Source organism: Borostomias antarcticus (genome assembly GCF_949987555.1).
Source record: "Borostomias antarcticus genome assembly, chromosome: 7".
Lineage (NCBI taxonomy): Eukaryota > Metazoa > Chordata > Actinopteri > Stomiiformes > Stomiidae > Borostomias > Borostomias antarcticus.
The window spans coordinates 11,837,893-11,852,897 of NC_140240.1; the positions used below are offsets into that span (position 1 = coordinate 11,837,893).

The 15,005-nt window shown below is 44.1% G+C and overlaps 1 protein-coding gene across 1 annotated transcript; it reads left to right on the forward strand.

Annotated features, from left to right (window-relative positions):
- The first annotated feature begins 11,135 nt into the window (after positions 1-11,135).
- Positions 11,136-14,606, forward strand: LOC311311469 (pancreatic progenitor cell differentiation and proliferation factor A-like). Its single transcript, XM_084441193.1, has 5 exons — positions 11,136-11,233; positions 13,176-13,254; positions 13,644-13,715; positions 14,207-14,300; positions 14,416-14,606. Exons 2-5 carry the CDS (start codon positions 13,200-13,202, stop codon positions 14,519-14,521), a joined length of 327 nt encoding a protein of 108 aa, XP_084297319.1. The 5' UTR covers positions 11,136-11,233; positions 13,176-13,199; the 3' UTR covers positions 14,522-14,606.
- The last annotated feature ends 399 nt before the right edge of the window (positions 14,607-15,005 follow it).

Consider the following 15,005-nt stretch of genomic DNA (forward strand, 5'->3'; position numbering starts at 1 on the left):
TTAGTTATTGTGTTCTTGTTTAGAAAGAATGTATGATGCGAAATATTGAAAGAGTGATGAATGTTTAGGTGGATTAGTTTATTACTAATACTAATAACTAAGTTGTCATAATAGTAGGAGTATTCGGTTATGGTTTCATACAACATCTGTTTAGATAATTGGTCTACAAAGCGGTTTGGATTCTTGATGAACTTGGTTACAGTCTGGTATATGGAAAGCTTTGATTTTTAGGATTGCTCTAGTTCTTTCTCTGATACTGACGAGTTATGGTTTAACGGATAGTGAGAAGTTTAGATGGAGGGATTTTTGTTACATCACCAGGTGAAGGTTTTTAGAGACTATGATGAAATAGATGTAGAGCCTTTGAGAGTGATGATGAGAATGTTTCTGAGGATGATCTTTTAGGTATTGGTGCGAACTCAAAAGTCTGACAGGTTTTGAATAGGTGATTCAGTTTAGGTTATGTTTCTAACTTTGATTTAGGAGTTTATATGTCTCAATAGTCAATGAATGGCCTTAAGCTGTTTGTTTACGCATTCTACTGTCTGAATTTCATTCACATAATGATGATGTTTTTGGGAGGAGTTGGCTTTAACCCCAGTCTGTGTTGAGTGTTATTTTTCAGGTGCTATGGACCCTGGGTGAGGCAGGTCTTTGATGAGCCTGGATCGTGCCTTCCTGGGGACTGCCTGAAACCTGTTGTTTGTCTGTTAACCTATTGTTTGTATTTTCTATCTCTTTCTGATATATGTTGAAACATGAGGTTACTTAATATTTAGCAGTATATGTCATTTCTGTTTAGGGTTTCTGTTCAATCAAGCTTGAGGGTGTCACCTACATTTCACCTGTGTTACTGATTCAGGTGTGTGTACACGACTCCTTGGTTAGGTTGTTCTGTTTTGTAGTAATTGGGGTTTAGTCTATTTCTATAGGATGTTCTGTTTTTGTGTAGTTTTGTGTTGATGTTTTCAGACTATCCTGGAGTGCATTGTGTGGGCTACCAAGGAGTGGTTGCCCCTCGCCGGCATGAAGCTATGAAGATCCACAAGAAGATGATGCATCCGAAATACACTGCAAGAGAGCTGTCTGAATCCGGCTTGCCTTTACATTGAAGTGAATGAAGGGCTGCTCAGAGTGTCAGTTGGGATTTGAATTTGGGGACACGAGCAGGATCTCTTTGGGCATTGCTAAATGATTCACCCATCGGTAAGTAAACAGCCTTACAGCTTTCACAAAGAGCCTGATTCATTAACATTATACCAATTACCAATAGCTAGCCTAGATAAAAGTTACCAACTTTTTAAAATAATGACTGTTATGATAATAAAATTGGTAAGCTCAAGACACAAGGCTACCTTATAGAATTAAGTTATGCCAACCGTAGCCAGCAACCGATAGCTAGCTAGCTGACTGAGTACTTTGTACCATGAAAATTATTTGATAACTGATATCTCTAAATACCTAATTTGATACCATTAATGTAAAGAAATAAAAAAGTGTCTAACGTTAGAGGTGGTGTGGAGACATCGCCCGCTCAAACCAGTTAGCTAGCTAGCACAATATCTAATGTTAGCTATGCTATGGCTCCACTGCCTAGCGACAGCCAGCAACAGCATTGACAGCCTGCTGTTTTGATGGCTCACTTTACATTGAATGTCGACAGCTATTATGCTTTCGCTCATTGAGCAACGATGCCCTAGTTCAGTTGTAAGTAGAACGTTATAGTCTAAAGCTAATTTACTTTTCCCCTAAATGTTTAGTGGACAAACTTTATCTGATTTAAGCCATCTAGCTTTTAGCTACCGCAGCGTTAGCTCTGATCCTATTAGCCGTGCCCTGATAACATTATGCAGGAATTAGAATTAATCAGGTGCAAACTGTGCTGTAAGGTTACATAAGCGATCGCCTACCAGAACTGTTGTGAGTGTGCTGTGTTGTAGAGGCCAATAGGCAACATTACGAAGTCAAAGTTGGCTATAAGTCAGTTTGTCTCCCCAAGAATCTCCCAATTATCTCTCGCTCAAACTACATTCGATAAATGTAGACTTATTGATGTATAGCCGATTGTTGTAATTCATGCTGTTTTGTATATGCAAAATAATGATGCTATTACTAATCACTTTTATAATTTGTCCCATTTTCTTGTAACCAGATCACTAACTACATTTCCAATACTGGGACTCGGGAGGTCCAGTTCCCGCGCTTCAGGGCTCTGGAGGTGTGCAGGTCCTGGAGGGCAGGTTGCAGCCAATGTCACCTAATGGTATTATAAATATGTTACAACACCCCCCTGTTTTATGAGAAAGTAGCCTATGTCTCCATTTTATGTCATGTTGTATGCGCAACAATTACCTCAGAAAATAAAGACGTAGGCCTACAGTACCCGTGAGTTTTTTTGTCATGCATTTATTCTAGAAAACTGCTTATTCTCTCAATGAGATCTTCACTTGATCAAACACCTGTGTACTTAATCGTTTGTCCTGAGGTCTTGTATTGCAGTGCTGCTCTGCGCATATAATCTATTGTGATAAAATGATGACTACATTTCGGGGTGGGTGGAGGTGAAGATATTAAGTCAAGTTATTGTTTTTCTTTAGTAATTTACAACACCAAAGAATTGTAATTCTGCAAAACATTCGGAAAGTTGTGTAAGCCTAATCATCACTGTGGCGTCTGCTCCACGGAATGTTGATCATCCCAGTACCTCGATCCGACCCAACTGCAGGAAGCATTGCACATTTTGGGATTAAACAGTAGAGATATTCAATTATAACCAGAGGGCATTACAATAACATTCAAAACGAGATCTATTGACTGCATGACCTGTTACATCTCCGGACTCCACCACGCTCCGGAGTAGGCTATCCTTTGTCCGCTGTGCGCTCACGGAGTCTTGGTGCACGGCCCTCTGTCTCTCCAAACTCGTAGATTATGCTGAATCGCTGCGCTATGCGTGCAGTCTCCCACATAATTAGGGGTAGGACAGGCTACATTCTCTCCCCCTTTCTGTAAAGCGTATTGTGTTGCCTTTGTATATGAAATGAGATATAATGATTTAAGTGATCTGACTAATAATCAGTTATTGCAGTGGTATTCCACTCGATACCTTTATATCACCACAACTGACAGATGTTCCCAGAACAGTAACGTTTCAGTGTTCAACTGGCTTTGTTGGACACCTACTAAGATAAATAACGTTAGACTGGTGAACAATGCAGATTTTATGTCGGTTTCACAGCGCATAAATGTTCTGTCTTCTGGTAAGACCCACAGTTGCAATTATTTGACTAACTAGGTCTATAGCTACTGTTCGTAGCTGGTTGAAAGCTATAACGTTAGTCGTCTATAGCCCAAGCCTCCAAGCTTGTGTGGCCGGCTGCAGGGTGCTTTTCCTCGGTGTCGCGGGGGAGACGCACCGTCGTTATAACTTTATCGTACCTTTTCCAAATAATGCAAATTCGAGGATATGGCCTGTTAGGTAGCGCGTTTCTTTATAATGTTTGGGGGTTATAAGGTAGTGTGACATCTTACGTTTCTTATATTAAGTACTTTGTAAATGCCTGTACACTTCCTGGTGTCAAGGTTACTATGGTTACAAACAACAAATGTGTGGAAGTTGGGGCCGCGGCCTGTCAATCATTTCTGACTGACACGCCCACAAAACCAGGTGAGCTTGGAGAGGGGGGAAATTGGCCATATAAAAATAAGTTTTATAGTACTTAAAAATTACGGAATAACATTAATGGACATATTCACTTTGATTTTACCTAAAGATAACTGGCATGTGTCACATTCAACCACTGTATTATAAGGTACAGGCACACTTTTATGACTACAGTGGTAGCATCACACCACAGACCACACACCTCCCCTGAGTGTGGTAGAGACACAAGGTCTTCACTGATGAAGGCAGGTGGGTGGCCCAGAGAGGGCTACACTCTCCGCGACCTGCTATGACATGTGCTAAAACTATTTTTTGTCCCATTGAAAATGCTTGAAACTGCTTTTGTAATGTTCAGTAACTTTATGTTTTTAGAGTGGTGGCAGCAGTTGCTTTGAAAATATTCACACATTTTGTAAACTGCTGGCACTCCTACAGTTTTGACAGCTCAAACACATATTATATATCGAAATGTTCACACGACTGCTGATTTGTACAATGTAAGTATCTAAGCTGTGTGACTTATAGTTTTCACTGTATGACGATTTGTTCGGCAACTGCGCTCCCCATTGAAACGTATGGCGAGTGAGTCAGTGAATTCTGTGTGTTCTGTGCTTTGGTGCTGTAGAGCAGTGCTACTGCGCTGTGGTTGATATGGTGACAGTTCACATATTCTTGAACTAGCTGTGACTGCTAAAAAGATGTTGGTGGCTTGTCATCGAAAATCTATTCAATATCCTGTTATAGGCGTCATAGTTCTTAAGTTAAATTGCATCAGCACCTTCATTAGTCTACTTGAATTACCTATGTATATTTTCTCTTGGAAACACTGCAATATGTACCCGTATAGCAGATGTAATGTAATAGTTATACACAAACTGTAGCCTACTGTAATTTGCACAGAAGCCTACTGTAATTTGCACAGACAGACGAGCATACTTTACTCATAATTTTAAGTTTCTATTAATACATGCATGAAAGCTTCCCCACTTGCTCCAGCACAGCGCGCAGACTGGCTATTCTCTGTCTGTAGGCTACACTCGCAGCTCACATTTTCTACGCTACGATCGGCTTCCATCATATTCTAAGTCATCTTCTATATCCTCAAAATCTGATAAATATTCAGCCATATTGCACACAATATTCCAGGCACCAACAAGCCGATAGCATAGAGAATGTGTGCCATGAGTGTAGCCTACAGACGGAGAATAGCCAGTCTGCGCGCTGTGCGCATGTGTGCTGGAGCAAGTGGGGAAGCTGTATTTAGTTTCTAAAGATCATATTACAGAAGCATGTGTAAACCACAACAAGCCCTCGCTCCATGGAAGCTAGCGAAACTAGCGAATCCTAAAAATAGATTGATGAAAACAACCGTTTCGTTTATTATTTTATTTTTTTGCTTTTTCCCTTTTCTTCTCCCTTCCAACTAGCCCCCCTGGTGCTCCCTGGGGGCCCCGGCCCCCACTTTGAAAACCACTGAGCTATAGTACCGCCCACTATGCCTCCCATGCACATTGACTGTTTGATTGATTTTGATTTCAGTCTACAGTACATCCCCCATCTAACCAAGTAATTTTAGCCACTGATGATGAGTCACAATTATAAGTACAGAGCATATTTTACTCTTCGCTGACAAGCTGAGGCTTTAGGACACGCTAATCTCATTCATGACCTTCGTAAGGGTAAGACAGAAGACTTGTGCAAACTAACAATAGTTATAGTTCTGCAGACTGAAACTGCAACAGTGAGCAAGGAGAGAAAGAAAAAAACAGTGTTTTGATGTATACAGTAAGTCAGTTGAAAGCCATTGCAATGAACATTACAATCTTCTACGCTGAAGTTGCTAAAACACCAGCACCATTATCGTATGATCTACAGTGTAGCAGTACCCCAGCTTCCTACGTTTAATGCAATTATTGTAAATTTCTTTGGATTAAAGCATCTGCTAAATGACTATAATGTAATCTATTTCTATCAGTTTTCCCTGAAAATCACTTTGTTACAGAGATACAATGAGATTGATCCATAATTTAGCCAGCTATAATAGGCTAGACAAGAGTTCTGTGCCATGGACTGAAACTGTTGTCATGTTCAAAAAAGTTTTTTTGTTGGCGTTTGTGTTATTCTACATTTTACTAACTAACTAAAATTTTTTGCAAATGTGTATTAAACATCGGTCATCGGTTATGGGTGCATCCTAGCGTCGCGACCGCGCACCGGGATTTAGAAAACGACACTCACGGGCCCGTGACTACCCCCCCGCCGCGTAATTAGTGGAGGTGTTGGTGAGTGTCGCGGCCCTGGAAGCCTCCATTTACAGCCGGCGTGTTTGCCGGGCCTGTCGGGGGCGGGGGGGGGGTCTCCATTCAGCTATTATGTTCTTAGACCTTGGGTGAGACGCGTCTGAGATTAGAGACCAGAGAGAGGGAGGGGGGAGGGGGGGGAGGGAGAGGAGGTGCAGAGGAGGAGAAAAAATAGTAGCAGAGAGAGAGGGGGAGAGAGGGAGAGAGAGAGAGAGGGGGAGAGGGAGAGGGGGAGAGGGAGAGAGAGAGGGAGAGAGAAAGAGAGGGGGAGAGAGAAAGGGTGAGGGAGCGGGAGAGAGAAAGAGAGTGAGGGAGAGGGAGGGAGAGAGAGGGGGAGAGAGAGGCAGAGAGGGAGGGAGGGGGGTAGAGGGAGAGACAAAGAGAGAGGGAGAGAGAGAGAGGCAGAGAGAGAGAGAGGGAGGGAGAGAGAGAGAGGCAGAGAGAGAGAGGGAGGGAGAGAGAGAGAGAGGCAGAGAGAGAGAGGGAGGGAGGGAGGGAGAGAGAGAGGCAGAGAGAGAGAGGGAGAGAGAGGCAGAGAGAGAGAGAGAGAGAGAGAGAAGCAGAGAGAGAGAGGCAGAGAGAGAGAGGGAGGAGAGAGAGAGAGAGGCAGAGAGAGAGAGAGAGAGAGGCAGATAGAGAGAGGGAGGGAGAGAGAGAGAGAGGTAGAGAGAGAGGGAGGGAGGGAGGGAGGGAGGGGGGATTATTGAAAGGGAGAAGAGAGGATACACAACAGCGTCTGGGTGAGAGTTCTCTAGCGTTGTGTTCCTTTTCCAAATCAAGGTCAGCGATGTATGTAAACACTACTGAGTGAACTCCTTCCCGTTCATTCTCTATGGGAGGCCGAGATGGCGAAAAAGGGCGGGGGCCACACCCTTTTTCGCCATCTCGGCCTCCCATAGAGAATGAACGGGAAGGAGTTCACTCAGTAGTGTTTACCAACACTACACACACAGAAGGATGTAGTAATTCAATAGGGATTGTGAAGGCATACAGCAGTAAATATGTAAGCATTGTGTAGTTATTAAATAGTAAACTCACTTTAAATAAAATTAAACCTTTTAAACCTTCAACACACAGGCACAGGCATACACATAAATATTTTCATCATCATAAATTGTGAAGACATGAAGAAGCAAATGTGTAAGAATGTTGCAATTTAAGAGTAAAAGTCAAGGAATGAGTAGTTCTATGTAGTCATTGCTTAATAGTAAACAGAAGTAATTCAGTGGTAATCATGTAGAGTTTCAATAGTGATTGAAAAGGGTTTGTGTAGAAATGAAAAGTAATTAATTCAATAGTGATGAGTAGTGATAAAACACTACACACACACACAGAAGGATGTAGTAATTCAATAGGGATTGTGAAGGCATACAGCAGTAAATATGTAAGCATTGTGTAGTTATTAAATAGTAAACTCACTTTAAATAAAATTAAACCCTCAACACACAGGCACAGGCATACACATAAATATTTTCATCATCATAAATTGTGAAGACATGAAGAAGCAAATGTGTAAGAATGTTGCAATTTAAGAGTAAAAGTCAAGGAATGAGTAGTTCTATGTAGTCATTGCTTAATAGTAAACAGAAGTAATTCAGTGGTAATCATGTAGAGTTTCAATAGTGATTGAAAAGGGTTTGTGTAGAAATGAAAAGTAATTAATTCAATAGTGATGAGTAGTGATAAAACACTACACACACACACACAGAAGGATGTAGTAATTCAATAGGGATTGTGAAGGCATACAGTAGTAAATATGTAAGCATTGTGTAGTAATTAAATAGTAAACTCACTTTAAATAAAATTAAACCCTCAACACACAGGCACAGGCTCACACGCCGCACGCTACCCTTTTCCTCTGTATATTTCTCGCTCGTGTTGCGTCTTGTTTTACCTTTGAAAAATCGGTGGTTGTAATGAGAATTCGGTTGTGGCTGCAGTAAATACGAACAAACGATAAAAGACCGTTTTGTACACGATACGAGTTTACTATCGTTTGGTGATTTACTGTTCTTAACAGACTCACGGGTCCGTGAGTTACCAACCCCACTTGCCGGCGCCGTGAGTTTGTGAACTCGCGGGCCCGTTGGTTCTCTACGGGAGGCCGAGATGGCGAAAAAGGGCGGGGGCCGCACCCTTTTTCGCGATCTCGGCCTCCCGTAGAGAATGAACGGGAAGGGGCTCACTCGGACTCACGGCGCCGTGAGTGAGTTCGGTCTGATGGCGTTATCGTTGCAAAAAGTCAGCGCTACGGAGGCCGAAATCACGAAAACGGGAGAGAGAGAGAGAGAGAGAGAGAGAGAGAGAGAGAGAGAGTCACGGGCCCGCGAGTGTCGACGTTTCGTGCGGTTTCACCAACGAAACGGCGGGGTTTTTTCTAAATCCCGGTGCGCGGTCGCGACGCTACGGAGGCCGAAATCACGAAAACGGGAGAGAGAGTCACGGGCCCGTATGATGTGTGGGTTATGTGGCGAGCGTGACGCGGCGGGGGGGTAGTCACGGGCCCGTGAGTGTCGTTTTCTAAATCCCGGTGCGCGGTCGCGACGCTAGGATGGGATATCTAACCCTAACCCTAACCATGACACAACCATGTTCTGACCAAGACACAACCATGTCCTGACCATGACACGACCATGTTCTGACCATGACACGACCATGTTCTGACCATGACACGACCATGTTCTGACCATGACACGACCATGTTCTGACCCAAACCACCCTCAGTCACAATCAAGACCAATTTATACTTCAACGTACGACACTATTGAAAGTGTCGACAGACAGAAATTACGTCACTGTCAACACTTTTTTTGTGTTGGACAGAGGACTAGAGGACTAGAGGACTAGAGGGACTAGAGGACTAGAGGGACTAGAGGGACTAGAGGACTAGAGGACTAGAGGGACTAGAGGGACTAGAGGACTAGAGGGACTAGAGGACTAGATGACTAGAGGGACTAGAGGGGGTAGAGGTACTAGAGGGGGTAGAGGACTAGAGGATTAGAGGACTAGAGGACTAGAGGACTAGAGGGACTAGAGGACTAGATGACTAGAGGGACTAGAGGACTAGATGACTAGAGGGACTAGAGGGGGTAGAGGACTAGAGGACTAGAGGGACTAGAGGACTAGAGGATTAGAGGACTAGAGGGACTAGCGGACTAGAGGGACTAGAGGACTAGAGGGACTAGAGGACTAGAGGGGGTAGAGGACTAGAGGACTAGAGGACTAGAGGGATTAGAGGACTAGAGGGACTAGAGGACTAGAGGACTAGAGGGACTAGAGGAGGAGCACCGAACATTCACACACACTCACACACACTCACACACACACAACACACACACACACACACACACACACACACACACACACACACACACCAGAGGAGGAGGACGGCTTTGAATGAAATACATCGCTGACCTTGATTTGGAAAAGGAACACAACGCTAGAGAACTCTCACCCAGACGCTGTTGTGTATCCTCTCTTCTCCCTTTCAATAATCCCCCCTCCCTCCCTCCCTCCCTCCCTCCCTCCCTCCCTCCCTCCCTCCCTCCCTCTCTCTCTACCTCTCTCTCTCCCTCCCTCTCTCTCTCTGCCTCTCTCTCTCTCTCTCTCTCTCTCTCTCTGCCTCTCTCTCTCTCTCCCTCCCTCTCTCTCTCTGCCTCTCTCTCTCTCTGCCTTCTCTCTCTCTCTCTCTCTCTCTGCCTTTCTCTCCCTCTCTCTCTCTGCCTCTCTCCCTCCCTCCCTCCCTCTCTCTCTCTGCCTCTCTCTCTCTCTCCCCCCCTCTCTCTCTCTGCCTCTCTCTCCCTCCCTCTCTCTCTCTCTGCCTCTCTCTCTCTCCCTCTCTCTTTCTCTCTCCCTCTACCCCCCCTCCCTCCCTCTCTGCCTCTCTTCTCCCCCTCTCTCTCCCTCCCTCTCCCTCACTCTCTTTCTCTCTCCCGCTCCCATCACCCTTTCTCTCTCCCCCTCTCTTTCTCTCTCCCTCTCTCTCTCTCCTCTCCCCCTCTCCCTCTTCCCCTCTCTCTCTCTCTCTCTCTCCCTCTCTCCCCCTCTCTCTCTGCTACTATTTTTTCTCCTCCTCTGCACCTCCTCTCCCTCCCCCCCCCTCCCCCCCTCCCTCTCTCTGGTCTCTAATCTCAGACGGCGTCTCACCCAAGGTCTAAGAACATAATAGCTGATTGGAGACCCCCCCCCCCCGCCCCCGGACAGGCCCGGCAAACACGCCGGCTGTAAATGGAGGCTTCCAGGGCCGCGACACTCACCAACACCTCCACTAATTACGCGGCGGGGGGGTAGTCACGGGCCCGTGAGTGTCGTTTTCTAAATCCCGGTGCGCGGTCGCGACGCTAGGATGCACCCATCAGTGACCCATCAGTGAGAGGGAATGAGAGAGAGAGAAAGAGAGAGAGAGTGAGTGTGGGAGTGAAAGATTGAGAGAGAGACAGTGAGAGGGAATGAGAGAGAGAGAGAGAGAGAGAGATCTCGCTTCCTTTGTCAATGCTCTGTTTAGTTTGTACTAATAGCCAAATTATGTTTTTCTAATCTGAATGCATCACTCTCTCTTTCTCTCTCTCTCTCTCTCTCTCTCTCTCTCTCTCTCTTCCCCCTCCCTCCCTCTCCTCTCCGGGGGTGTTCTCAGGGCAGTATGGGAGAGAGGTTCAGTTCCACTTCGTTTTAGTAACGTGCTGCCCTTCCAACAAAAAGACTTCAGAGCAAAATGTCAAATGTTCAACTTCCTGTTGGGGCAGGCCAAAATGACCGTTTATATAAGCAGGAAGGCTCTTTTAATGTTACAAGATTGAAATCGATGAATAAGTGAGTAGCTGGAGGAGCTGGAGGGCAGCGTGACGGGCCACAGACCTCATCCTGAGATCAGGTGGACGGAGGGAGAGAGAGAGAGAGGGAGAGAGAGAGGGAGAGAGAGAGGGAGGGAGAGACAGAGAGAGAGAGAGAGGAGCAGACAAAGCATAGGTCATTAGCAATTCATATATTCATCATGAATATCATCACTGACCGGACATACAAATGTGTCTCAACTCCGCCCATGCCAGCCCGTGCGACAGGCATCACCCTGTATACGTAGGTCTATATAAAGCAACCTGTTGGTCATCCTTCAGAGCAACAGGATTGAAGGAGCCAGAGAGACCTTAGAGGTCCTAATAGACATCCTGTTCCCTCAAATGGGTCTCAACAACTAGCATATATCTCTACTATCAAGCCTTGCCAGCCAACCTCCACCGCATTTGGTGTTATTCACATCTGCACCAATTAAGAGGTAAGATTATTGAGGAACTTACATATTAGCCCTTTCTGTCAAAGATATTTGTCCTGCTTTGTCAAAGTCATGCAATTTCAATTTTAGCAGTGAAACAGTTGATCGTCCATTGCGTGTATGTTCGACTATATTGAGACCAGTGTAATGAAATGATTAATGTTAAGCCAGCAATTCAGATCATCTTAGAATTAGATTCATTAATGTAAAGAGGAATTACAGGGACAGGAAATCCTCTCAGGCATCTTTAGATGTCTTTAACCAGCTGTAACCTGCACACAAACCTTAATCCAGAAATAAGATGAGCTTGATTGTAAATAGAATAGATAGTCCTCTGCTGCCTCTCAGTTTAGTCTCAAACCACCATCAGAGGGGCATATCAATCAGGCCTTCCATATCAGTTGAATTGTTTTGATGTATTTTTTGCCTAAACACAGAGGGGATTGCCTCTAGGTTCATCCTGGATCTGTGATGTGTTCTACTTATGTAATACAGACAAGTATTAACTCACCTCACAATTGAAATCACCAGCCATCGGTATGTGTTGTCTGGAATCTGTGTATCTTTACCTACAATATATAGATATATACAAATACAGGATCAAATATGTAATATAGGGTTCAGAGTATTGGGTTTTGGATTGGGGGCAGCACCATTGTTTGCATGTTTCATTCCATTGCCTTCAGAGAGAGTCACGTGTGTCTATCAAGGTTAAACTGAGCGGTGAGATAAGGAGAGTGATTTTGTTCTCTGTGGAGAGGCTGAACACTATCAACTATGGCTCCTAGCCACACGGTCAGGATCCCGCTGGCCACTGAAGCACAGGACTGTTCGTTTCCTGGCTGGGTGCCCTGTTTCCTTTGTTTCCTTATTGTTTTGTGCCACACACACTGACCCAGCCAGCCCAGTTACTTGAGTGAGTTGAAACCAGACTCCTAGCAGAGCGGCTGACCAGACAAGGCAAGGGCAAGTTTATTTGTACAGCACATTTCAAGAACAAGGCAATTCAAAGTGCTTTACATGAGACATTAAAAGCATCAAGACAAAGTGCAAGAAACACATAAAAGGTCATATAAAACAAAATGCAAAAAAGGACATTTAAAACAAAATGCAGGAAAAAATAAAATACAGGAATACAAGTTACAGTGCAGTGTACGAATGAATAATTATTTGATTTAATAAAAAGCAGCGGCGAAAAGAAAAGTCTTGATTTAAAAGAACTGAGACTAGCACCAGGGGCAGGACTACAGTACTGGCCATGTGGAGCAAAGTGATCAGTAGTCTGAAGCACAGCAGGGAACAAGCTTTCTTTGAAACTTGCCTATGACAACACATTTGCTGTGAATGCTATACCTGGTTATCCAGAATGGTGCTCTGCCAGTCTGTTTTCTGTTCGTCACATCAGTATACAGTACCTACATACTGGGATGGAGGACTGTTAGTTTTTAGTCTGTGGTAAGGATACTGTGATATGCTGCTTTCAGTAAAAACCTAGCAGCATGTAACGTCTGGCTTCTGACCCCCCACTGTTCCTGTCCCTGTATCTCCCATTTATAAGAACCCATTAGGGTTGAACATTTCAAGGAATTTCATTAATCGATAACCGTTAAGCTTAACAAACAATGGTTGATTAATTGATAAGAACGTCCCGCGCCAGACTGTGCTTTGGTCGCTCCATTTTTATGTCTTTCTTCCGCTGTGTTGCTGAAATTTCCCAGCATCCCAATTTAGCCTTCACTACAGTACGTGGCGTGGCGCCCTCATGTGCAGTCAGACCTTAAATCATGATTACATTTTCACGCAGCTCCCGTTCCGTTCCATTAACAAGCAATTAAACGAGTCACCAAATTTTACTCAAGTAAATTCTTATCGCCAATTAATCGATAGTCGATTAACTGTTAACATCCCTATAACCCATCCTTCTCTTCTCTCTCTCCCTCCCAAGGTTTACTATCCTCCATCTTTGAAAATGGCCGCCATTCCATCCACTGGCTCCCTCATTGCCACCCATGATTACTACAGAAGTGAGTGTTACAGATCCTGTGGCATAAAAGTGGATATTGGGTTAATGTTCGGATCCTTGGCTCTATTTTCGACCGAGAATGGAGTTCTAGATCTGATGGGACCCTAGCCTGGGTCCAGACATTCAAATCCGCCCACTAAAAGCTTACTGATTGATTGATTGATTGCTTGATTGATTGATTGGTTACTTTATTGGAAATGTATTTATTAGGAAATTAAAATAGTCAGCATCACATAAAATACCAAAACACTTACGAAGTGCAACATACACACACACACTCTTGAAGATCTCATCGGAGTGTAACAAGCTGACAATTCTGTCTGCTATCAGGTTATTGGGACCCCATAAAAACACTGTATTCACTGCTCAGCATTCTTGTGTGTGTTTCAGGGCGTAGGTCCACCTCTAGCAACAGCTCATGTGGTTCTGAGTACACAGGGGAGGTCATTCCACACCACCCAGGTAAGGGTCAATGAACTACGCTCTGCTACCTCAGGGTGGTTGGTTGCCCCATCACTCCGAGGCTCCTGCAGTCGGTTAACACGGTCACAGCTTTTTTCGGTCCTGGCACTGCAATGGTGGAACGAACTGCCCACTGACGTTAGGATCCGTCTATCTATATTTTGCCACAGGTTAAAAACTCACCTCTTCAGGAAGTGCTACACAGATCCTTCCTAATTAAGCACCTATTGTATTTATTTTTTGCTACTCTTGCACTTTGGTTTTAGCACTACAGTAGATTATGCTCTTAGTCACTTGTTTAGAAAGGAGATGGACTTGTGAGTTCTGGTGAGTAGTAGTAAACTGACAGCCTACAGTAAATGCAATTATTGTATGTCGCGTTGGATAAAGTGTCTGCTAAATGACTGTAATGAAATGCAATAAATATTGGGATTTGAAAAATGTTGATCTCCCTGTGACCAGATTCCTAATGCTTGTTGTGTTCTCCTCAGGACTCCCCAGACAAGACTCTGGCCACTGGTGGTCCTCCTTCTTCTTCTCCAAACAGAACCAGCCAGGTGTGCAAAACGGATCAGAGTCCCAGAAGTGAGTCTTCAGACTTTTAAGAAACAAAATGTTCAGATAGACATGATTGACCTGGTGTGTGACATCATCTTCTTTGTTTTGTTCCTTGTTATAATAATGTTTCCTTCCACGGCAGTAATGGAACCTACACAGTGACCAACGGTCAGGTGACGTGCGTCGCCAAGGAGATGGCTCTGAAGAGTACGCTCAGTGAGAGCAGTGACTCTGGGAAGGTGGAGTGATGGAGGTCACGTTTCTTCTGTATTTGTATACTGTACTTATTTTTTCACAAACAAAAATTCCCAAAACATAAGAAGCTGTTTGTTTCTGCCATGATACTTTTTGCTGTTGAGTAAACTAAGTGTTTATTATTATTAACTTGTGTGGTCTGCTGTATTTCATTGGCCTGGCTTACTCCTTACTACAGAGAACAAAGAACATTTTTAAAGGAGCGGTTCGGAATTTAGCATTATAAGCCACAGTAAATGGTTATTTACAATCATATACAGCAGCAGATACTGTATTCAGACTGAGAGAAGCATTTTCTACCATTAAAAAATTAGTGTCTCCAAAACTGCCAAAAAGAATGGGAAAGCCAAGTTCTCTTTAACTCGTGTAACGTGCGATGAATGTGTGAAGGAAGAAGAAAATAAACCGATGGTAAACTCGTATCGTGTACAAAATGGTCTTTTGACCAGCTACCCGAGAACGAAAGAACAGTAGATT

Excerpts from the sequence above, each read along its gene's own strand:
- LOC311311469 (XM_084441193.1), top strand. The coding sequence starts at position 13,200 with ATGGCCGCCATTCCATCCACTGGCTCCCTCATTGCCACCCATGATTAC. Across the intron at positions 13,255-13,643 it reads CACCCATGATTACTACAGAA|GGCGTAGGTCCACCTCTAGC; the intron begins GTGAGTGTTACA and ends TGTGTGTTTCAG. Across the intron at positions 14,301-14,415 it reads AACGGATCAGAGTCCCAGAA|TAATGGAACCTACACAGTGA; the intron begins GTGAGTCTTCAG and ends CTTCCACGGCAG.